At 39.6% G+C, this 25,451-nt stretch overlaps 1 protein-coding gene across 2 annotated transcripts; it reads left to right on the forward strand.

The window, feature by feature from the left end:
* Nucleotides 1-1,025: 1,025 nt before the first annotated feature.
* Nucleotides 1,026-25,154, forward strand: trpm6 (transient receptor potential cation channel, subfamily M, member 6). 2 transcript variants are annotated; one of them, XM_030416926.1, is made up of 41 exons: nucleotides 1,026-1,295; nucleotides 1,431-1,510; nucleotides 1,748-1,786; nucleotides 3,285-3,474; nucleotides 3,783-3,996; nucleotides 4,582-4,706; nucleotides 4,810-4,981; nucleotides 5,084-5,258; nucleotides 6,160-6,283; nucleotides 6,369-6,441; nucleotides 6,895-6,995; nucleotides 7,089-7,223; nucleotides 8,639-8,692; nucleotides 9,540-9,674; nucleotides 9,792-9,917; nucleotides 10,138-10,409; nucleotides 10,607-10,835; nucleotides 11,675-11,827; nucleotides 11,948-12,103; nucleotides 13,332-13,460; nucleotides 13,679-13,930; nucleotides 14,019-14,193; nucleotides 14,465-14,579; nucleotides 14,678-14,874; nucleotides 14,975-15,107; nucleotides 17,965-18,403; nucleotides 18,608-19,250; nucleotides 20,001-20,095; nucleotides 20,255-20,357; nucleotides 20,627-20,673; nucleotides 20,824-20,888; nucleotides 20,973-20,998; nucleotides 21,105-21,158; nucleotides 21,659-21,724; nucleotides 21,830-22,128; nucleotides 22,269-22,351; nucleotides 22,487-22,692; nucleotides 23,413-23,464; nucleotides 23,577-23,689; nucleotides 24,368-24,428; nucleotides 24,506-25,154. In XM_030416926.1, exons 1-41 carry the CDS (start codon nucleotides 1,167-1,169, stop codon nucleotides 24,543-24,545), a joined length of 6,075 nt encoding a protein of 2,024 aa, XP_030272786.1. In that variant the 5' UTR covers nucleotides 1,026-1,166; the 3' UTR covers nucleotides 24,546-25,154. The 2 variants fall into 2 exon arrangements, with proteins under 2 accessions (XP_030272786.1, XP_030272787.1); XM_030416927.1 differs by lacking the exon at nucleotides 24,368-24,428 and having other exon boundaries at nucleotides 1,027-1,295.
* Nucleotides 25,155-25,451: the final 297 nt, after the last annotated feature.

A 25,451-nucleotide genomic window follows, 5' to 3' on the forward strand; every position in this document is an offset into this window, starting at 1 on the left:
TGTTTATTAGACATAACTTATAATGTTACTCACTTTACAGGTTGGTAACTAATGTTAACCTGCTAGATAAGCGTTTTGTGCATCTTTATACTTAAACTCCACAACTTTTCAGAGGAAGAAAATACGTAAATAAAACGAAAACCAATAAAATATAGGAATATGTGTATATATTACAGCCCCATAATTTTTTCTTTTTTTTATGGGGGGGGGGGGGGGGGAAGAGAATGATAATGATTAGGGAATAAAAAAAGTTTTGAAATCGTTATACTGGCCAATATTCTTACATCTATCTAGAATATCTATTTATTAATTATTAACACTGCAGAAAAGGTAAGTATACAGTGGAGGCAGGATATTGTACATTGTACAACAACAACAACAACAACAACAACCTTAATTATGAAAAGTGACTGAAACAACAAACTTCACTTAGAACTACATGCAATTTTTTTGGCATTATGTTCTGTAAAAAAAAGTTTTGAAATTAGTGAATGCGGGCCAACATGTACAGTGATACAGATATATCTGTGGTAGGCCAGTATTTATCACTAAAATCAGCTGCCTGATATGTTGGTTGAGTATAAATTCCCATTCAGAGCACAAGGAACCCATTTGTTAAGTTGTTTGTAGATGTTTCATTACAGTGTATGAAACCCATCACCGAAATAGTCACATTTTCTCTCATTGTGTTACTAATGGATAAATTAGTGAAAGTGATAATACAGTTAATTATTCCCATTTTTGTCGGGGAACCCCCTCAAGGACCCTTGGAGGTCCCCAGGTCCCACCTGTATTTTAAAGTAATGCTTTAGTTGTTTTATTATTAGTCATGTGGCAAGTCTAAAATTAATGCTGCAGCACATGATAAACTGGTAAGCTTTATTGTCTGTAGAGAAACATAATTGCTATGATAACCACTGTGAGCTACATCAGTTACACTTCATAGCCCTGTATAGTGTTTACACAGTCTGTCGCAGGGAGGAGGCACACCAGCAACCAGCCATTTGTACTAATCTCAGGAAGGGGATGTATGTGAGTATGTTTCCTACCAACAATACTCTCCTCAGTGAGGCCATTGTTAAATATGTCTGGTGAACAGAGCGCAGGAGCAGGACAGACCTTGAAAGAGCAGGGGAAGCAGTAAAAAAAGACGGCTGAGAGGTTGAATGAGAGGCCATATCGCACATCCAGTTGGGGTTTTTAAGAGTGCAGTTCAGGTTTCTTTGACGGGGAGGGACCTACAGTTCATTCCCTGTGAGGCTGCTGCTGGCACTGCAATGAACTTCACTGAGAAGGTCACTGATCACCAAATTTCTGGAATAGAGTGTTTTCTGGCTTGAGGATGAGATTGACAACTCAGTTGAGAATATAGTGAGTATCTAACCAAGGATTTGTTGACTGAAAGCAAATAATTTCTCTTCGTATTCCAGTCACGAAAGTCTTGGATTGAGGAAACCTTCTTCAAGAGAGAGTGTGTGAAGTTCATCCCCTCCTCTCGGGACCTACACAGGTAAACTGGAATCTGATTGCATTGATGAGCTTCCAAACTAGCGTAACACACTCGTTTTTATGAGTCTCAGAAGAAGCACAGGAGGGTTTGTTTAGTCAGAACAGCAGAACAATATTAACAGCAGCGGTTGGAAACAACATTTTTCTGAGAGCAAAACTATTTGGCACTCAGCCCTTACTTCCAGGAATAGAGACCATGTGGATTCTTTGATAATGTGTTATTTCCTGTTTCTTTCAGATGTATTCCAGTATGCCAAGTGTGCCAAAACTTGATCAGGTACAGTTTATGAGTTTGCGTGTGTCTGTATGCCATCCTCAAGCTCAAGATATTCCCCTCCTACACTCCACGCCCTATTCCAGTGAAGCGTCTCTTTTAGTCTAGTGTAGATTTATGACTCAGTTTTTCCCACAGTCTTTTGCTTTGCTCTGTTTCTGTTTCTCTTTTCTTTTTCTCTTACAGTTATTTTGACAGACATTACGATTGCGATATGCTTCACGGTTTGCAGTGATGGAATGTAACTAAGTACATTTACTTAAGTACTGTTCTGTATTTTCATTTTCTGCTTCGTTGCACTTCCACTTTGCTACAATTTGTAGGCAAATATTTCACTTTTACTCCACTACATTTATATGATAACTAACTTAGGTTATCATATTTATGAGTCTAATTACTATGCAGATTACATGCTTTATCAGAATGAAAGTAGTGGATTTTAAAGTAGTTTAATTAGTCCATTTGTTATATGTAGCTGTTTAGAACAGGTGTTTCACAATATCAGATTTTCACTATTGTGGCCAATCAAATTCACTATAATGCTGTTATCGCAATATCAAAAGAACTTGTAAAAAACAAAAATGCTGGCAATCTAATCAATCTTCAGTTTCTTTATTTATTTGTGTGTTTTATGCCTCTTTGGCAAATAAATTAACAGAGTGCCAGGAGGTGGAGAGAGAATCCATACCCATAACTGTAAAAAAAAAAAGTGTACAAGAAGAACAACTACTATCAACTGCTCAGTTACTAGTGAAAAGGATACCAGATAAATTCATAAACAAAACATGCACAAGGCTGAACATCTTTGCTGGCTTATTCAGATGATATTATCATATGTGTTTTATGAACACAAGATCAATATTTTATTTTTTTATATCACAGTTTTCGAGAATATTGCGATGTTGTGACACCCCTAGTTTGGAACATTCCACAGTTTCACCAGGTCCTTTGATTACAGATAATAGTCTCATGATTGTGTATGAGCGATTATTATATAAAGGATGTTATTACATGGGCTCAGGAAGACTTTGTAAAACCTTGTTGGAAAGAGTTTGTTTGCAAATGATTGAATTCTGTTTTTATTTACATTTAATACAGTGTTTGCGATTTCTTTTTGAATGTGTTTTTATTTTGTTGCTATCCTATGAACAGACAGTGTGTGAGATAGTGGTATCAACAGCGAAGAAGACTTATGAATGAATGAGAGGTGAACACTTTGATTTTGTAGACTGCAAAAGACAACCAAACTTAAAAACATAGAGATGCAGATGCGAGGACAAAGGGAGGGGAAGAGGAAGGGAGGGACACAGAAAAGGGGAGGCAGGGTCAGGTGTCAATGAATCATACCTAACAACACTATCTTGATTTTGTGGTGCTTTACAAACAAAAACCTACTTTTTATTAGCTCAAATAGTCATAACATCTAAGTGAATAGTGTCTCTTTCAAGACACAATAATCTGCCCCTGCCACGCTCAGTTACATTATCTTTCCATTGGCCAGATGTTGTTGTGGCCGTCTGATTGGGGAGCACTCCTGGCAAGAGTCCTCTCCCCCCATATCCCTCTATCCTGGTCCTGGACAGGACGTGGAGGAGGACTGGTCCATAGAGCTCCACACCAAAGCAAGTCCCACCAATGCCTATGGGATTGTAGACTTTGAGGACACTGCCACACGTGTTTGCCGGGCCAAGGTTAGTGAGTCTACTAACTCTACAGGATATGTGTCTGCAGGCCAAAGAAAAAATGGTTGTTTGCTTCATTAGCGTGCCACATTGTTACAACTCCACTTCTGTTTTCTGCATGGGATTACTCCAAAAATAAATCCTCGTCCAGGAGTGAACAGGACAGGCGTTTGGCTTTTGATGGTTGTATAAACAAGATTTGGTTTGCTATGATGTCAGATAGTATCTTCTTCAAACAGTAGGAACAAAACAGCCACACTAGCAGCACCTGAGAAAAGTCTCTCAGTCCCCAACAGACCCATGTGTTTCCTGTCCAGTTTGTACGTGTGGCTGTGGACTCAAAGCCGGAGGCGCTGCTCCAACTGATGCTGAGGGAGTGGCAGATGGAGAGACCCAAGCTGCTACTGACTGTCCAGGGAGGCTCAGAAAACTTCACCCTGCCCCCTAAAGTCAAGCAGGCCTTCAGCAAAGGGCTGATGACTGCTGCCGTCAGCACTGGGGCATGGATACTCACTGATGGCATCAATACAGGTAATGGTTGTAATTTCTGCGTGTGTGGGGGGCAATATTTGTATTCTTCTTGAACACACTGGATCTTGGGCTATTGTTAGATATGCCCTAGAGATGTGTGTGATTGGTTGACTTTTTAATCAAAAGGTGCAGACCTCATTAGTTATTATTGATATGGCATTAAAACTAATTTTACTTTGTTTCGCCATCATTCCTCATCATCAAGATAATTAATCTGATCTTTTCCTTTACTTGCTTTAAAAACAAATGCACACTCTAGTCATGTCAGTATCTTTATATTATAGGTGGCGGTGGTGTTTCAACATTTTGTCCACAGTGGCCACCAATCAACAAAAAATGCTTTTGATAGTTTTAACTTTGTAGATGAAATCGTGAACAATTTTCACTGTTTTCTGAGCATTTTCGTACTTTTAGAGAGGTCAGCTAGTCTAATTTAGATGTCCATTTAAACGTCATGGAAATTAGTCATGAAAAACATCTGGGATTACCAGCATGGTCCCGTAGTTCCACAGTGACACTCAGTCTAATCAGTGTTGCTCCTGAAGTGAAATGAGTGAAAAACCAGCTGTTCTCTACATGCTCTAGGTGTGTCTAAGTATGTGGGCGAGGCAGTAAAAACATTTGGGGGCCACGACCTGAGGAAGAGAAACACAGTTGGCATCACACCATGGGGAGTTATTGACAACAACACTGACCTTATAGGCAGAGATGTGAGTACTACTGTACACCAAACACATGCATATCTTTCTAATGAGTCTTTAAGCATTGTTTTACTTTGATTGACTCCTGGTTGATGTTTCAAAAATGTTTCAGGTGTTCAGGCCCTACCAGCCACTTGGGAACCCTCTGAGCAAGAGGGCCTGTCTTAATGGTTTCCACTCCCACTTTCTGCTGGTGGATGATGGAACGCTGGGAAAACATGGCTGCCAGCAAGGTCTCCGGAGGAAGCTGGAGAAACACATTCAACTACAAAAGATACACCCCCGTGAGTAATTGTGTGTGTGTTTTTGTGCATAACATACAGGAAGTGAGAAAAGCAGAGGGGTTGGGTGTGACTAATGTTATTATTCCCCTCTGCTCACCTCAGGACTGAACCAAGGAGTGCCGGTGGTGTGTGTGGTGGTGGAGGGAGGCCCTGCTATGGTGTCCACGGTGTTGGACTATGTGAGCAGTGTGCCCCCTGTGCCAGTGTTTGTGTTTGAAGGGTCAGGCAGGGCTGCCGACCTTCTTGCCTTCTTACACAAGCAGACTGCTAATGACAGGTATTCATGCTTACGTTAGAGTTGTAAATCTGGAGCAGTGGTTCCTAACAGCTCTGTCAGATAAACTAAAGTACCCCTTCATCAACATTCGTTCTAATTGTCCGCATTTGAATTGACTTTAAACTGGATGTTGTTGATTTTTTCATACAGTTGGCTGTATTCACTCTTCTACCACTTGAGACTATCACCACATTTATTAACTATTTCCATAGTTTATTTATCATTTAAAGAAGTCAATTCTAACTATTTATCATAACTTTTGGCCATCTATTTTAGACATGTATCACTTACTTTCAGCTTTTAGAAAAATGTATCATGTATTTCATCAGTTTATGCTACCATTGTTATCCATTTATCAATTAGTTTCAGCTAACTGTTTCAACTGATTATTACTAAAATGTTAGGTAAAAATGTTAGCAATTTATAGATTATATTTTAGCTACCTATTTCAACTGTTAATTTGAAAAATTTTAGCCATTTATTGATTATATTTTAGCCTACTATATTAACTATTTGTGATGCCATTTATTTCAACAATTTATCCATTCATTTCGATGATTTTAACTACCTGAACAATTTATCCACTCCGTTTTGCTTTTTCATCATTTAATATTTTTGTCTAACTATTTCAATCATTTATCCTTTACTTTGAGATAACAATTTCAACCATTTATTCATTACATGGTTATTCAACCATTTAAGCATTGCTATGTTAAAGTTCCAGATTAATGTTGAAACTCAGTAAGTAGATCATTAGCCACCATTTAAATAGCCTGGTTGGGAATCACTCATCTAAAGGATCTCCATAATTGTGCAAAATGAAACTTCTTGTTTGGTTTGATGGCACTGTTATACTCTAAGTAGAAACAGTTTAATTATTGAACATCACTTCATTTTGTAGGCAGTTGGATGCTGACATTAAAGAGGACTTCCATGTCAGGATTGAAGGTGTGTTTGGCGTAGAGAGAACAGAAGCCTCTCAGCTCTACAATCTCCTCCTGCAGTGTATGGATCACAGACAGTCTGTAAGTAAAACACCATTTGTTGATGTTTGTGTTGTGATGCAATACATGTAGTACTCATACTTCTTCACTATATCTGGAACAACAGATAACCATCTTCGATTCAGAGTCAGAAGACCACATGACACCTGATGCAGCCATTTTGACAGCTACTCTCAAAGGTACTGATTTTTTTCCTCCTGGTTGTGACAGAATATAATTTTCACTGCAACATACAGGAGGAGAGGTACAAACATTACTTTGAATTGGTTGAACGTAAGGAAAACAACTTGACTGTAAGGTGCACACTTTGTCCGTGTTGGAAACTTCTCTCCACCGCGGCTAACACTACCTCAAACTTAACGAAGCACCCGGAAGCACCTATAGAGACAGCACGCACACACACAAAGCTTGTTGCTAAGGAACCGTGAAGCAACTTGAATGTAACGAGTAATGTAACTAATTACTTTCTTCAGGGAGTAATCATGTAATGTAAGGTATTACTATTTTTGAGAGTAATTGTGTTATGTGTAATACATTACTTTTTTGAGTAACGAGCCCCAACACTGGCAGTAGTCTAGGAATGGAGAGATTCAAGTTCAGTGGTGTGTTTTTTTGTTCTGTATGATGAACAGGTACCAGGGCCAGTCCTGCTGAGCAGCTGAGCATGGCGCTAGCCTGGGACAGGGCTGACATTGCCCAGAAAGATGTCCTGGTGCCTGGACAGCATTGGCAGGTGAGGCCGGGTGATTATTAGATATATTGCGCAGAAGTTACATGTTATATTCTTGATAGCTGTTAACTTTTCATAATTTTGTATTATATGTAGGCGGGTTCTATGGAACAGGCAATGCTGGATGCTCTGGTGATGGATCGGGTCAGTTTTGTCAAACTGCTGATTGACAACGGCATGACTATGAGCCGCTTCCTAACTGTGGATCGCCTTGAGGAGCTCTATAACACGGTTATTATAATGAATTTATTATCTACATGCTCCATCTCTACTTTATATCAGGCTACACATATAAACCAATAACTGCCTGCTCTAGTTGCATATTAGCAGCATATTTGTTCTCAATTAGTCATTATAACTCACAATTGCTTTTTCTGCACGGCCAAATTATACAATTACAAGGCTCCTAACTAAAAGTTTTCCCTCAGTAACCTTCTAATTAAAGCTAATTGATAGTAAATAAAGAAGTTGTTGTACACGAGTTAGAATCTTAACACAATCAGTATGGGCCTTTAAAGTGGTAGTACCACAAGAAAATAGATTCCTTCTTAATTTCCCTTGATAGATATAGTCTAATGTTATGTAACAAAAGACAAAACTAAACGTAAAGAGTCCAAGTAACTCCAAATTAAGATCGTGCTAATAAGTAATGCCCCCAGACAATGTTGGAGATGGTAATTGTTGAAACGTTGAAACCTCTGACTTCTGACCTCACAGTGTTCCAGGTGCAAGATAGCAAAAGTGAACAAAACACTTGACTCAACGTAACAACATTATGTCTCTTTGGCAAGTATACACACAATTGCACCATCAGCAGTACAGACTCCATGCATAAACTGAGTAGAGGAGGAAACAGATGCTATTTTATATTTTTGTTTCCCGGCAATTTAATACTTGGAAACGTACTAACATTCACTTACCCTTTACAAATACTGTAGTCTACAAATACAATAATGAAAATACAATTGCTGCTAATATGCGAGCTAAAAAGCAACCAGTTAATGGTTAATGTGTTCCTATATAAAGCGTGTCCTTATTATTATTATAATTGTTATAATTATTATTAGTATTGTGCTGCTGGAGGACGATTAATGCTAACTTCTCTCAACTTCTCAAACAGATAAAGAATAAGTACATTATAAAAACACACTGTCTTGTGTTTCTTGCTGTACTAGTTCCACTATTTTCCCCCTCGGATCGCACTTTGCTACACAAACCGAAGAAATTCAGTTCTTCTGTTTTTGCGACTCTTGAAAAACAAATTTGTCATCTGTAGCTTTGATTGAAATCACAATAATGCAATGTAAGTGTTTTGCACCGATAATCTCTGTGCTTCCTGGACAGTTGCATTCAGGATATTCTCCCAGTTGTTGTTTTAGGATACTTTCAAGATCACAAGACTCTTTTTCATCAGTGCACTCACACTTGGCATTCTCCACACTGCCTTTATCTTTTGTGTATTAAAGCCTGTTTATTTATTCATAAATCTGGGATAATAAGTCCCCCTAAGAAACATGCTAAGGGCCCCATAGCTGCAACTGTATATGCAGTATGCAACTGTCTTTGTTTTTTCTCTGATTTGGTTGTTATTATTTACTGTTACTTGTCTATTTTCTTTGAATAATAATACAATTTTCTCTCCACAGCCACAGGGACAGACGCACCGCTTCCTCCACCACCTTGTTGAAGATGTGAAACAGGTGAGTAGTGAAGCCACTGCTTATAATGATACAAATATTAAGTTACGTACATATAGATATTAGGTTTTGATTCACTGTAGCCACCATATCTACAAGTGTATGGAGAGTTGGAAAGTAACGAAATGCTTTTTAAGTTCCTGCTCTTCCATTTTCTACTACTTATAATTTTACTTCACATTACATTGTACTTACTTTGCAGATTAAGATCATTGATATAGAATATAGTGAACAAATCGGTAATGATTTATATTTGTAAATTTAACTACGTAAAGTCATCTAAAGGAGTCTCACTTTCACCAGCTGCAACATTGAAGCTGTATGTATGTGTGGGCATCAACAGTCTTGAGGGGAAGGGAATTAATTAAATGTAAGGAATATTCAAGAGTGACATTGTTAATGTAGTATTTTTTAAGAAAAAGGAGCAATAGAAGAAGATAAATAAATACATGAATAAAATAACATAAATTATAAGACAAACATAAATAAATAAAAGATAGAATAAGGAGGAGGCGGAGTATGAGGGAAATAATTGCATACTTAACCGAGGGGGGAGAAGAAAAGAAAATTAAAGTGTATAAATAAATAAACAGATAGTGGTCATAGGATTTGGTTAAATTGGTATAGCTGGTAAAGTTTTGACTGAAGGACTTACAATTGTTACTTATATTTTGAGACTGTGGTATTCATATTTGTACATGAGTAAAAGGTCTGAGTTCTTATTCCACCAATGGGTCTATGTTCATTTTCTGTATCTTTGTTTATCTGTGTGTGTGTGTGGTGTGTGTGTGTGTGTGTGTGTGTGTGTGTGTGTGTGTGTGCGCGCGTACATGCACGTTTGTGTAAGTAGACTTCTCTTCCATTAGGTTACCGTCTTTCTATCATTGACATGGGCCTAGTGATAGAGTACCTCATAGGTGGAGCCTACCGCAGTACCTACACAAGGAAACACTTCAGAGCAGCTCACAGCCGCCTGCAGGACAAAGTGAGCACCAATAGTTCAAACTGTATTTAAGCCTCTGTGTTTTGATAAATTGCTATTTTCTTGTGTTTATCAATTGTGATTATGATTGGCCTTTCTTACAAATGATGCACTCTCTAGGAGGGTAGATGGGACAGCTCCACCTCCTTGTCGAAACAGAGACGGGGATTAATACCAAATTCCAGCAGGGGCAAGAGTCTCCAGGATCTGCATTTCTTTAGAACTGCTCAGCCCTACAGACCAAAGGTTGGTGATGCATTTTTCCCAGAACTGGTGATAAACAAACAGTTTTGTTAAGGTAATTAATCCTATTCCTGGTGCTGCCATCGTGTTGTTTCTAGCAGGCACATTTTGGATCTCTAACAATCGGTTAAACTGTTCCTTCCATTACTAACTTATTTCCTTGTTCCATCTCTCCTTCCTCGCTTCCCTCTCTTTTGTCAACGCCTCAATCTTTTTCATCTAGGAGCAAGATGTGTCAGCCAGCAGCAGTCAAGAGATCACTACGACCCCTGTCCTTGATGATACACCGCTGCTGGTTCCCTTTAACTTCAATGACCTCTTTGTATGGGCTGTACTTCAACAAAGGCAGCAGATGGCGCTGTTCCTGTGGCAGCATGGTGAGGAGGCGCTCGCGCGGGCAGCAGTGGCCTGTAAACTCTACCGCTCCATGGCCTTGGAGGCACGGCAGAGCAGCATGGACGACATCATATCAGAGAGATTCAAGTCATATTCGCTGTGAGTGTGTGTGTGTGTTACTGTGTGTGTAAAGATCCTGTTGTCAATTTGAGAGGTACAGTAGGTTCAATCCCGTGTTTTTTGTATTTTGATGATGCTGGTGGGTTTTTGTTTTCTATGTTAATATAAATATTTTATATTATTATGGACTTCATGCCTGCATATGGTTGCATGTCTTTCCCATCTCTGTGTCCTAGGGAGTTTGGTCAGCTGGCTGTGGATGTGTTAGACTGTGCATTTCGTCAGAATGAGCAGATGGCCATGAAGCTGTTGACTTCAGAGATGGAGGCATGGAGCCACTTCACCTGTCTGCAGATGGCTGTCTCTTCATGTCATAGACCATTCGTCTCACACTCCTGCACCCAGACCCTCCTCACAGATCTCTGGACGGGTCCACTCAACATGAGAAAAAACTCCTTTTTAAAGGTAAACATTGTAAATATTGCAAGGGTTGTCATACAAAATCAAATACATTTCATATCATGTTTAGTTTTGTTACACCTTTCGAAGTTATAACAAAATGAACTGATTTCTTTTTTATTTATGGCATAGACACCTTTATTAAGCAGCAGACAGATAGGAAATATGGGAGAGAGAGAGGGGGATGTGACATGCAGCAAAGGACCTCCGGCCGGAATCGAACCAGGGTCGGCTGCTTTATATGGCATGCGCTCTAACCACTCGACCACCTGCGCGCCATGAACTGATTTCTTTGTGTGTACCTGCACTTAACTTGTAACAAAGTATTTCTCCACTGTGATATTAGTCATTTCAAATGTGCATGTGAAACGCTTGCACAGGAGATTTGAAAATTAAAAAGAAGGAAAACCATGATGTGTTCTGCCTCTTCTTCCTCCCCTCTATGCCTCTCCCTCTTTCACCCTGTCACTATAATTTTTCCATTTCTCTCTCACCCCTCCTTGATCTCGTCCTCTTCTGTCTCTGCTTCTGGGCCTCTGTGCTCTCTCCTCTAGTGTATCCTGTGTCCAAGCTTTCCTGTTGTTAGACATTGCGATTAAAAGAATCAAAATGCAATCAAACTTCACCAAAAAAGACATTTTCTCTTTTCTCAAATTGCTCCAAATGCTTAATTTGCGATTTATAAAAATTGCTAAAATGTCCTGTCTCTCTCCAGCTTTCACTATTTAATAAAGCAGAAATACCAAAAACAATCTGAAAAAAGACATATTGCTTAATTAAGCTTATTTTTGTTTCTGGATAGTTGTACAAGCTTACGTGACACACTTGTTATCTCTTTCTTTCAGATTATTTTGAGCCTTCTTCTGCCCCCCGCCATCTTGCTGCTGGAGTTTAAAAGCAAAGCTGAAATGTGCCATGTACCACAGTCCCATGAGGCTATGCTGTTTGGACTCGACTCTGTGAAGTCGTTACCAGCCCACGAGGGAACTGATCACACGGTAAAAAGCCAGTAGTACACTTATCCAGCACTGTTTTTAAACTACAGCCATAACAGCCTCAGTATCGTTCTTTTCTTGTCTCGTCTTTATTCTGCCCCCTGTCCTTCTCTCCTCTCACAGGGCAGTCAGGATGCAGAGCGAGGCCTGTCTTTCCGTGACAAATGTCTTGGCCCTGTGTCAGAAACTGTATCCTCTGTGACTGTGCATTGCGTGTCCTGGATCAAAAAACTCTATGAATTCTACACAGCGCCTGTTGTCAAGTTCTGGTTTCACACAGTAGGTGGTGTGCATGTTGTTACACTTGTGAAAAGATGTAAAACATTTCCCTTTCTGGGCTAAGAGTATGTCCCTCTCGTTGATGTGTGGTATTTATGTATACTGCCGTTAAAAAGTTTGGAAGCTCTGATGAATTTCTCTTTTTTTAAAAGGTATTCACCTTTTTAATGGAAATGTAGTGTAGAATAGCTGTTGTCAAATTTAAGAATGACGTGACCCAATTTGAAAATCTTCAGCGGCCCAACCAAACATATCATACTAAGATGTGAAGTGTTTCCCCAAAATGTATTTTAAATACAGAATAATGTGTGAACATGGGTCCATGGCAATGCAGTGAAAATTAATCCATCCAAGTACACGTAACACTTTATAAATGTATTATAAATTTACAGTTATTACATCACAGCTGGAAAGATTACCCTGGAATATTTGAGGGGTTTAACATATCAGCCAGATAAAAAAAATTGTTCAGATAAATGAAGACACACTCATCAATTAACTTCTTTTTCTCAGTTCTGATTACTTTGAACTTTTTATGGTAAATTACACTAACATCATTGAAAATTAAAAACTTTTCACTAATGTGTTGTATATAAAGCCTCCTGTGGCCTACCTGCAGTACCTTCGCAGCCCAACAGGGGGCCATGGCCCACACTGCTAAAATGGTGATTCTTGTTGGAAAAGGCGAATTTTCAGCAACCATAACTTCTGTATTCCAGTGGCAATTAATTTAGATTAAAAATTAATCGAGAAAACCCTTATGCCATCATGTTAGCACAGTTGAAGACTATTTTGCTGTGTAAAAAAAACAATACAACTGTCTTTCTTTAGGCTAATTAAGTCTTGAAGCAACAGTAGTTACTTTTATAGACAAACTAAGAGCTTTTCTCTAGAAACTTGACAATCACATAACATGGTACAGGAAGGCTATTCTGAAGATTACCTCGACTAATGGACAGCCAGAAAGCCAAAGATATGCAAGGCTTTAATTACTGCAAACCGAAACTTGTTTGATGAAAGACAGAATGAAGTTTGTAATTGTTGATTGAAGTAGAAGTTATCATGTTTTTACTACTACTATATTATTCAATGTCTTAACTATGTATTATTTTAGAACTTACAATAAAACTATTGGTATTTGTGGTCAATCTGAAAATACTTCCATAAATTTTTTTTCAAATCTCTACATGTCTCTCTCTCTGTTGCTTTGTCTCTGTTTCCACTTCAGATGTCCTACTTGGCTTTTCTGATGTTATTCTCCTACGTCATCCTGGTGAAGATGGGGGATCAACCCAGTGTTCAGGAGTGGATAGTTATAGCGTACATCTTGTCCACAGCAGTGGAGAAAACCAGAGAGGTGAGAGAGCCAGAAGAGAGGCCCGTTCTATTCTCTCCTTTGTGATTTTTTAGTTGTTTATCTCCACTGGTATGCATTTATGATACGTGTTTCAACCATTAAAGCATTGCTTGAAAAGTGTCATATATAATATACAATAAAAGTAGTAAGTATATAATACAATGCATATAAATCTGAGCTTAATGCTTAGAATATCTATATATATACCTCTCATTTAGGTACTGATGTCCGCGCCGAGGAAGCTGAGTCAGAAGCTGAAAGTTTGGTTCTCAGAGTACTGGAACGTATCAGATTTCATTGCCATCCTCCTCTTCCTGGCTGGACTGGTAATGCGTTTGCATGCTAATCCCTACCAGACAGCAGGGCGCATCAGTTACTGCCTGGACATCATCTTCTGGTTTGTCAGGGTGATGGATCTGTTGGCTGTCAATCAGCATGCTGGACCTTACCTCACCATGATCACAAAGATGGTGGGTAGCAACTGTGCTAGATGGAGAGGAAGAAAGGGAAGAAGAATTTTTGTTCACCTATGTCTCCTCTCTGTGTGTGTCTGCTCAGACCAGTAACATGTTCTTCATCGTGGTGATGATGGCAATAGTGCTGTTGAGCTTCGGGGTGTCCAGGAAAGCCATCCTGTCACCAGATGAGGAGCCGTCCTGGAGCCTAGCTCGAGATGTAGTCTTCCAGCCCTACTGGATGATCTATGGAGAGGTCTACCAATCGGAGATAGATGGTAAGTGGTTCAAAAGAAAACATTAGATACTATTTAAAGGGTAAATTCAGTATTTTTCAGCCTGGATCCTATCTTATCATGTTTTTGTGGCTGATAGGGTCAAACTTTCAACTTGTCTTCACAGAAAAAAAAGACCTGATACTCCACTTTGACGTAGAAGTTAGAGACTTGTGACTTAAGACACATTAACTTGAATGACTTGTCTGTGTTAATTTTATGCTTAGGTTTATATCTTAATATAAAGTAATTCTGTGTTTGTGTATTTTAACAGTCTGTGATGACGGTCATCCATGCCCTCCGGCTTCCTTCCTCACGCCCTTCCTCCAGGCTGTCTATATGTTCTTCCAGTATATCATCATGGTCAACGTTCTCATTGCATTTTTTAAGTAAGCGTGTTTATTTAAAAATGAGAGATCGATTTTACAATGCAGGACTCCCAATAAGACTACTTCTAAATTAATGAATGTTGTCTTCTGAACAACAGCAACATCTACTTTGACATGGCATCAACATCCAATAAGCTGTGGAAGTACAACCGCTATCGCTACATAATGACCTATCAAGAGAGACCATGGCTGCCACCACCTCTTATCCTCCTCAGTCACATGACCCTAGCTTTGAGAGCCATCTACAAGAGATGTCGTGGAGACGCTGAGCAAGAGGAGAGAGCCTCTGGACTTAGTGAGTGCTGCAGTGTGCATGTTTGTGGATAGAAAACGAATTTAGCAGTCATCTACACACATCTTACAAGCCACTTTGTCCTTTCTTCTGCTTCAACCAGAGCTCCTTCTGGGCCATGAGGATCGAAAGAAGCTCCACGAGTTTGAGGAAAAGTGTGTTGAGGCCCACTTCCATGAGAAGAGTGATGGTCTCCACAGCAGTCAAATTAACAGGATCAGAGCCACAGCTGAGAGGTTAGATTGATATTCTTATAGATTTGTATAAACCAGGAGTGTGGAATTAGGGAAGTTTCTCCATGTGTGTTAATCTCAGCTCTTGTGTTGTCTTCCTGCTGGCCTTTTTGATTTTACTTGGGTCCTCGCACAAGATGTTGTAGACTTAATGCTTATGTAAACACTGACCTTGGATAGAAACACAAAGTACTTGGGGCTCTATATGATGTAACTGAGAAAAATGTCTTGAAAACTAAACATGTATGGGTTTTGTGGCCTGTACAAGTTGGTGTTGTGTACCAAATTGATTTTAGTTTCTATAGTAAATAGGAGGTCAATCATCTGTGTCCAATGCCAAAACCAAAATGTTTTTCCTAGTGACTCACCCACAATGGGGCCTTCTATCATTGTTTTTTGGCTCATTATCTTATAAGGGTAATATATAACGACTTATTTAAGTTGATGCAGCTAATCCTCAGTGACCTCATTCGGCTTTTCAAAAATTGACCTTTTTTGTGATTTAGATAAACTGCATGTGAATAATAACATTAACATGAATATTCAATTAAATGCTAAATGCTTTATTTGTCCCTCAAAGGGCAGTTCAAGCAAAGCAAGTGTGCAAACTATGGATGTCACCGTTAACCGTTAGACGGCTAACGGCTGAGAGTATTTTTGAGCAGTTACGCATGTTGTTCCGTAGGTTAATTTGCATACAGACACACTGTTTGCTAACAGCTTAACAAGAGCAGTCTGAGGTAAAAAGAGAAGTGTGCTGAAAGAAGAGTAGTGTGGGAGCTTCTTCTCCAGAAAGGCAATCTTTAATTTGGGAAATTTGGTAGTGCCTTATGTATTTTGCATTGTTTCTTGATAATTATCAGGTTAGCTATTGGTTAGTAACTAGTTAATGGGTGTCTGCTTTTCAAAAGCAATATGACTGGAAACTCAAGTCCCCAGTGCAAACAGCAGTACAATTAGTAAAGTACACACAGACAATTGATTTAGACATAAACAACAAAAACTAAAATAAATCTAAAAGAATACAATTATGACACAAGGATTAGGGTAAAGTCGTTTGACCAGGGAAAACAGATGTAAATAAGCTTATCGCTAACACTGATACTAGGGCTGGGTATCACCAGGTACCTCGCGATACGATACTATCACGATATTTTGCCCACGAAAACGATAATATCACGATACAGCGATTCTGCGATAAACGATATATTGCAAAAAATTTCATCCACGATACATCACGATATCTGTGTCACTGAAGAAATTCAGAATTTATTGACTGCACTGAATCCATCTCACAGGAATTACAAAACATTGTCAATCAATTTCACATGAATGACAGCCAAGTAAACAAAGAGTATATTGCACAGTGACTGTTCTTAACACACATACTGACTACAACTATCATTATGTGTGGGTTTCAGAGCTACTTAAACCATTTTTTTAATTTTATTTGGTTGTATACCTATGTTTGAATAAAGATAAAGCTGTCCTCCGAAGAGGGGTTGTGGTGGTGGGGCAAAAAAAAAAAAAAAATGTAAAAAAAAAAAAAAAACTTTTTTTTTTTACATTTTAAATATCGATATTTGGCACCAGTGTATCGATAACGTACCTCAAGACGAAATATCGCGATATATCGTAGAATCGATATTTTGGCACACCCCTAACTGATACAGCTAAGAAGCTGTGCGCTGACCCCGTCAAATGAAAAAATAAATAAGAATTTCTAAGTGCTGTATCAGAGGCAACTGGACGTTTCTACACCATTACTTATCAACCACTTACAATGCTGTGCTGAGCTCCCTCCCCAGACAGCTTAACAACCACTCACACTGGAGCTCACCTAGCCCTATTAACACACAAGGGCCACTTGGGTCAACAACCCACAAGTGGCCCTAACAACTCTAAATCTCAGAGCTCACACCTGTCCTTAATGACTCTGTAAGGACACTCCCAAACAGAGTTTAAAAGCCTGCTACTCCCCTCTAGTTAGTTAGAACCGAAGAAGCCTCTTGGATGAGAGGTGAAATGGGCTCAAGAAACTGAAACACATCTAGTTTCCTACAATACAGCACTTACAATTACCATGATCTTGATGACTGAGAACCTTCATCAATAAATGAATAAGTGAATACATTTATCTTAGTAAGTAGTCTACTAAGTAAATATTTCTGTCCAACTCACATGTGTACTTGACGACACAGTCTACTACACAAGGATAAGGGTAAAGTCGTTTGACCAGGGACAGCAGAAATAAATTAGCTTATGCAACATACAGTATTATACAACATGTCATCAGTGCATGCTATGTTATTGGCCCAATATTTGGTAGGTGAAACTATAGCCAACAAATGAAGCCTATAATACAAAGCCAAATTCCTTTCATCAACCCAAAAGTGCACACTGATCAACACACACTGATAATAGGTGGCAGTATGCACCTTTAAAGTTGGTTAGTAAATCAGCAAATAACACAGAGAAGATGAAATAGCGTTGCACGCTGTTGTTGCACTCATGACCTGAAACTGCTACACTTGGCTAGAGCCACACAGTTTAGACTAGGGAGCTAAGCATCATGTTGGTGGTGTCGGTGTTTTTTTTACGGTGTCAGAAGAAGACAACACAATTGCAATTGGCAGCACAGGATCTGCAAGGGCTCAGAGAGGAGGGAGAAAGTCTGCAGGTTTAAAAGAACAAACCTCACTAGAGCTTTGAAATACCTTTGCTCACTACATCTTTGCTTCTTAGTGAAATTAGTGGTTATCTTATCAGTGTTGGCCACATTACACAGGTAATTATCACTTCAGAAAAAAATCCATATCGTGCATAACTACCAGTGTTTTTTTATTTTTTGTTGGACTAGGGCAGAGGAGATGTGCTTGATGATTGGGGAGGTCACAGAGAAGGTCAACTTCATTCAGGACAGCCTGTCAGATTTGGACAGTCAGCTGGGCCAACTCCAGGACCTGTCGGCGCTGGCTGTGGACACCCTCACTCTGCTCTCTGCTTCTGACAGCCTGCATCAGGAGGAGGCACGCCTGGCTCAGTGTCGCCCCATTGCAGCATCCCAGCACATCCTCCCTCACAGCTGGACCCTCCCGCATAGAAGTGGAGCAGAATGGGATGGACTTAATGTGCGGCGAATGATGGCCAAGTCTTGTAAAAGTACCCCGCCTTCTTTGCTGAAGGGCTACACTCTGGTGGCGAGTAGACGGGCATCACAGGATTGTCATGCTGGAGCCAGAGGGAGCAGGGGAGGAAGACAAGGACGCACAGAGGAAGGAGAGGAAGGACACAAGGAGGTACTTACAGTTTTCTTTTAATGCTGTCATTTTAGAACAGCTGCTGTAGGAAGTGAAAGAAACCTGTAAAGGGGCTGAGAAAGTATCATCATGTAAATATGTAGCATCTTTAGCTGTATAAAAATAAAACTACCACATGAGAACTCATGACACTCTCTAGCTTAATTTATTTAGTTAGAGAGTAACAACTTTTCCTTTCCCTAGTCTGCTACCATTGACCATCCCAGTGAGAACTGGCCAGGAGTTCCTGGACCTGCATCCCGACACACACCCTCTGAGTCCTGTGGACTGTCCCGCTGTGCATCTCCTCTTTCATCCAGAGGTGTGGAGTCACCACATCATAAACTCTGGACGTGTGACCCATGCCTATATCCCAGTCAGGAGGAAACGTCCATGGAGGAGGAGGAAGATGGAGAAGAAGAGGAAAAAGAGGAAGAAGAGGACAAGGAGGAGAAGGAGGAAAGGACGCAGGAACAACTGTCAGACACAGAAGCATCCAGAACCTCGAGCAGGGCTGTCCTTCTGTCTGAACCTCGAAACCTCTCTGAGGGTTTGGTAAATCCTGCCTATTCTCCAGAAAATAGCCCACCAAGTTCTCACTCCAGACTGTTCAGCCGTCAAGGAAGACCTGTGAAATCCCACAGGTGGGCGTGCCTGTCCAGAGACCGCCCCTACGGCCACTGCAGATCCCTGTCATCCAGTGTAGAGAATATGACCTTCTCTGGCACACCTCTCTGTCCAATGAGAGGGTCGTTTCCTTCTCTTAATGAAACACTGAACAAAGAAAGTTTGTCTCGTGGAAGGAGTTTTAGGGACGACACATCGCTACGATGCAGCAAGATGAAAGGTATTAATACAGAGGCTAGAAAACATTATGTATTACAAATGGATGATTTAAGGTCCAGTGTGTTCAAATTAGGGGGCTTTAAGTTCAGTGAACTGGCCTGTCTCAGCTCCACTCAAGCTGGCTGATGCAACTCAGCTTGTCAAATTCTCAGTGGCTGATTTTAGAGCATAAGGCACATCAACTGTTTCAGCAGCCAACCAGCGTCTTGTATCAAAGTCAGCTGGTCTTAATGTCAGAGTTTTGGATGAAAGAAAGGAGGGTTAACCTCCAACCATCCATTTGTCTGAGGAACAACGTTGCCACGGAGATGATGCTACATCTTGTCTAGTTTTAAGAACATTGCACTGGCACATTGAAATTAGACACAAGTCTCAAATTGTCTCATCATGACTGTTTGGTCTAAACAGGGCTAAAGGGGCAGACATGGACTATACAGTGCTGTTGGAAGTACTGACTTGTCAGTTGGTTGCAGTCTATAACCTCATCACTAGATGCCACTAAATTCAACACACTGGACCTTTTAATCAGAAAATGCATTAATTAATACATCTAGAAAGTACTAGAGGGATTATTCAGATGTGAAGCATTCTTACTTCGAGTCTGCCTCTGCATAACAGAAAAACAAATTATCAAATTATTAAAAAATCTCGATGTACATTAAGTCTACTGAATATTTTTTAGTATTAAAATGCAGACATACTTTCCGACAGCTCATTTGTGTTTTCTTTTTTTTTCTTTTTTTTTTTGCAGAGTGGTCCAAGTCCTCTGACTTCACTCAAGTTGACAGCATAGGCAAAAGCCAGAACAGGAAGACGGTGAAGATACAAGAGAGCAGTCCAGAAACTGTAATGTGACAAAAGATGTTTTCTTCAGAGCATACTGTTGAGATTTATTCATTACAATTAAACTCTCTCCATTGTGATTCATTGATGCACTCGATACATCAGGGAACATACCATTTTGATTTTAAACTTTTCCATCTCTGTATTTCTAATGGAAAGCAGATAACCACGGAGTCCCACTTGTCTGATGCCTGCTGGAAAAGGTTCCGGAGATTTAGAGGGGAACCTACATGTTGGTCAGCTTCAACCAGCCTCACGCAGCTGAGTAAGGAGCTAGTCATATTTAAATTAGGTGCACATTAGTAATCTGTGATACTGTCGGCATACTTCACCCTTTTAACCTGAACATAAAGTGTCACTAAAGGAGAAGGAAAGGGTGATAAAGAGCTTGTTTGTCCTCTTGATTTATTTATGTTATCAATCAACAATATACATTAAGAGACAGTCACCTAATTAAATAATATACATTAAGTTATTTACAGTGTCAGCTTTGTTTTAAATATTTGATTATTGAAAATGTTTATATTGTTTCAGACTTCGAACCAATGGATTTGTTGCAGAAACAAGTGTTTTCCCATCAGGTAAATGTGTACCAAGTTGAAATATATTCTGTTCTAATAGTGGTAACATAAATGATATTATTTATTATTATATAAATATTGAGGAACTACAATATGTACTGAGTGTATAATATGTCAGATTGGTCTGATTGTCTTTGCATTGGCCTTCAGGATATGTGGAGCCCCACTCATTCAGCATGGAACAGCTGGGCCAGATCCATGAGCAGGAGGTCTTCGTAAGTCAGCCTGTCTTTCAGATGTCCATAATGTTCGTACATTTCAAATCACATCAGTTGTTTTTCTTTATGTCTCTGTTGCAGCTTACAGAGTGGGATTGCCCCTGAAGGTATTTCTGAACATAGAGAGTGCAGACCTGTTTCCAAATAAAATGTTTTTATACACACACATGAACTGTTCTTGTACTTGATTGTTTCCCCTTGTTTTGCCTGCAGCAGTGAAGAGCCCCTCATTCCAGTCCACTGACAGTTTGTACCCATACTTTTCAGGTAACAAAATAGCATTCAGAATATTACATTTACTTATTTTAGCTATTAGGCCTGTCACAATATTTATGTTATTGAGTTATTTTACAAATCCTATTTTATCGACCTATAGATGTATGTAGATGTCGATCATTTTTGCTGACCTTGATATGGCCTGTTTTCCCTTCCTAAAGGTAGACTTCGGGGGGCATGGAAGGGTTTTTTAAAACATTTTATTTATTGGTATTTTTTTTCTTTGTGTGATATTCAAATATTTTCTTAAAATCTATGAATAATTTGAATTTAAAATGTACTGCTCTGAAAGGTGTTGTTTGCTTTATTATCCTCTTATATTATCAAATGAGTGGCATAAAAGGGGTCTTTAAATGACAATAACTATTTGTTGCAGTTTCTGGGACAATATATTTCATCCAAGAAAAGTAGTTATTATGACAGGCCTAGTGACTGTTTTTGACTTTTGACTGTGACCTAAAAATCTACTTTATTGTGTTTGTGTGTAACAGCTGTGGAGAGAAACAACCTAATGAGACTGGCTCACACCATCCCCTTCACACCTGTTTCCATTATGGGTAATGTTTTTGTTTGGTGTCAAAGTAAACTAATTAGTATTACTTCTACATGTTTTTCTATTTCTTTCCAAGCATTTCATCTACTGTTTTGCTCATTCTGCGCAGGAGGTGAATTGGTGAGCATCTACTCTCTGGAGGAAGTTCCTTCCCATGTTGACCCTGAATCCAACACAGTCTCCTCCTGGTCATCACGAGGCCTGTCTGCCCTGCTGCAGCCCCTCTTCAGTGAGGAGGGCTCTCTGGATGGGGGTCTCCGACGGGGCTGCAGGGTGCTGTGTACCTGGGCGGAACAGGACGTGCTCAGACCTGGTCTGGTGTACATAGTCAAAGCCTTCAGAGCGGAGGTGGTTCGTACCTGGCAGAGGTACTTCCATGGTAGCACAGCACTGCAGCTTTGTTTAAGGGTAAGTTTATCTAAAAAGTATATCTGATTTTAATTTATCAGTAGATGTTTTTCCTATTTAGTTAAATGTTTGCAAATTTGAAGTTTCAGCTTCCTTATTGGTTTTAATTTATGATCAACCTCTGTTTGACATCCCTGAAGGAGATCCAGCAGCACAGAGCAGCCCAGAAGATGATGACAGTGTTCAACCAGGTCAAACCTGAAGATATGCAACACTCACCAAGGTGCGTGTGTGTATGTGTGTGTGTGTGTGTGTGTGTGTGTGTGTGTGTGTGTGTGTATGTGTGTGCTTGTCTCATCTCTTGCGTATGCATCTGTGTGTGTCTGTGCCTGCACAAATTGTCTTGTCTGTCCACCAGGTTTCTAGATGTGTTGCTGGTCTTCTGGCATTCAAATGGCCAGTGGCTGACTATTGAGAGGAACATGTCTGGTGACTTCAGGAAGTACAACAACAACACAGGAGAGGAGATTGACCCCTGCTGTTCACTCGAAGAAATGCTGCTAGCATTCTCCCACTGGACATATGAGTACTCATGTAGAGAGCTTCTGGTGCTCGATATACAAGGTAGATTATTTTACCGAGTGTGCATGGTTGCCAAGTGGAATATCCACAACGCAGGTGCTGCCTTTTTTTGACAAAGGTAAAATGTGCCATGACATACAAATACAGATAGTGACATTGTGGTTCTACAGAGATGTTTCGGCCTACAAAATCATATTCTCACAACGTGAGGCAACAAAAATAAAAAATCACATCATCATCCTTATATTTCTTTTCAGTGAAAATAATTACTGCTCCTCCTAAAATTATGATTCATATAGTAACCAACCTCGTAACCTAATCAATTAGAGATATGGCAATAAAAGGTTTTATCATGGATCCTGCAATTTTCATTATTGAAAAAATGGTGAATACCTTGAAAAAGCTGTGTAGCTCGCTGACATACATTCTTACTGGTTTCGTGATTTATTTTGATCTGCCTAAGCCTTCATCACCATGGCTGAAGGCATGGCTTGCATATACAAACAAGTCAGATCAGATGTGTGTATACTACGGATTCCAACCTAAAACACTACAGAGCAATAAGGTTACCACCATTTATTTATCCTTTATTTGTGCATGAGGGCTTTAAGATTTATGACCCCTTAAGGTTCTTTGATCGTTTATCACAAAATATGATGTGTGTCCTATCAAAGTAATCGCAATAGGATTTTCCCCATTTTGTTCAGCCCTAATAGTTACCTGTGTCTTTAATCATTAATTTTTGTGTTGGTTTGTTGACAGGAGTAGGAGAAGAACTGACTGATCCAACGGTGATTATGGCAGACAGTCAAAGGTATAGTAACCAGCAACAGACAGAGGTTATCAATAACGTTTGGTTCCAGATATCTAGAAATGATGAAATTATCTCTAACAGATGCTCAAACCTTTCCCTGACCCTGTTGCAGTGGTGGCAGGGGTGAGATGCTTTTTGGTCCTGATAACCTTGGAGATGCTGCCATCAGCGGGTTCCTGCAGAAGCACTCTTGTGGCGCCTGCTGCCGTAGACTGGGCCTAACAGGTCAGAAAATGTTCAGCATTGCTGTGGATGTGTGTGTGTGTGTATGTGAGAGAGAGAGAAGTTGTGAGAGAGAATGTTTGCATGTTAACCAAAAAAAAGAAACTTATTTGTGAATGCTTTTTCAAAAAATCTAAACCTGAAAACCAATATGTGATTTGCATTCTTTGGTGTACACAAAGGATCTTTTTTGGTCATTTGTGTTATTTACTCGTGCACGTGTGTTTATGCATGTATTCGTATGTCACCTCTGTGTCGTCACTCTGGAGGCCAACGTTGGCTCTGAGATAAATCCCCGACAACTTCAAATGAAGACAGCACACACCAACAACCAGCTAATTAAGCCGCGAGTGTTCGTTTATTTCTATAACAACAGTAGTGTTTGAGGAATGGGGGTGGGCCCTGCTTTGTGCGTTGTGCTCCACGGCCTTTGATTACGTATTAATCATGTCTTTGTGCTGGCGATGTGCTGCTGAGACATTAGCTTTGATTAGCTATTAATTAACGTCTCTGGGTAGGCACGATACCGGCATCTGGAGGATAACTGCTCGGAAAGAAACTGTGCTCAAAAACAAACAAGCCCGGCAAACAAACACACAAACACTAACAATCAGACACAGTTGTTTTGATATTTCAAAGGTGCGTTGTGTTTCCTCTTCCTCTTCTTGTGTCCTCTCCAAGATTTCTCCAACAAATCAAACCAAATTATTCATGCTGGATGCGTGGACTTCCTCCCAGGCCTGTCAGTATTCTCTTTCTTGTGATAATGACTGCGTTATTGGAACGACATGTCGCTAACTGATGTTTCTGTTGTTTCAGATTTAAGGAAGTGTTCGGACAGCTGCAAGAACAGCCGTGAGGCAGAGCCGACGGCGGGGAAGGAAGAACAAGAGGACGATGATACCGAGATGTGACCTTTGACCCAGGAAGTAGGGAAAAAAGACACTTGCACTTTTCCCAACATGTGTACAAAGACTGCCTGAACACACACGTATCACACATATGTTCTTACAAGATACTGTCTTGGTATCCTGCGGCAGCCCTGATTCCTTTGCAGTGGAAACAGTGTTCTATTTTTTTTATCATGCTTTATCATCTGTGACTAGACACTACAGAGTTAATTACTATAATTTGTAAAAAAAAAAGATGCTAATATATTGTTTCAGTTTAGTAAGTACGTTCTGTCAGGAAGAAGGACGTGTTACACATTTTTTTATAATAAAAACTGGTTTTACATAATTAAACCTTTTCTTATGAATCATAAAGAGAAATTCAGTAACAACAAACTGCTTTTTCTAAATTGCTTTTTCTATATCTTTTTGTATTTTTTTGAAACATATGTTGATAATCTGACCAAACAATGACTGTTAAAATTAACATATACATAATGTTCAAAAAATTGTTCAGTGTTGTTGTTCAAGTGTGTATGTGACAGAATAAAGAGGCAGAAATGCACCCATAAAATTTATTTTATTTTTTTTTCTTCCCACAACAAAATGTCTACAAAAGCGATAAAATATAGAATTTAACAAAAATCACTTCAGACCTTCACATTGTATATACATCTCAAAGGAGGACTCAGTAAGGGCCCTGCATAGCTCTGAACTTCAACCCATTCTGATCCATCAAATGTGGCTGTTTGTGGCTCTCTTTGATGCAAATGAATGCACACACGCACACACGCACACTTTTTCATCCTCATGTTAAAAAGAAAAACAATTACAGTAGAGCTCATGGATTTCTAGTTGAGTCAGAGTTCAGAGTC

Source organism: Sparus aurata, chromosome 5, assembly GCF_900880675.1.
Source record: "Sparus aurata chromosome 5, fSpaAur1.1, whole genome shotgun sequence".
Classification (NCBI taxonomy): Eukaryota; Metazoa; Chordata; class Actinopteri; order Spariformes; family Sparidae; genus Sparus; species Sparus aurata.

What these genes read in the sequence shown, in the direction of transcription:
- trpm6 (XM_030416926.1), top strand. Translation starts at nt 1,167, where the DNA reads ATGAGAGGCCATATCGCACATCCAGTTGGGGTTTTTAAGAGTGCAGTT. An exon ending in GAAAAAACTCCTTTTTAAAG is followed by an intron (nt 10,836 to 11,674) that starts GTAAACATTGTA and finishes TCTTTCTTTCAG; the next exon opens with ATTATTTTGAGCCTTCTTCT. An exon ending in CAGTGGAGAAAACCAGAGAG is followed by an intron (nt 13,461 to 13,678) that starts GTGAGAGAGCCA and finishes CCTCTCATTTAG; the next exon opens with GTACTGATGTCCGCGCCGAG.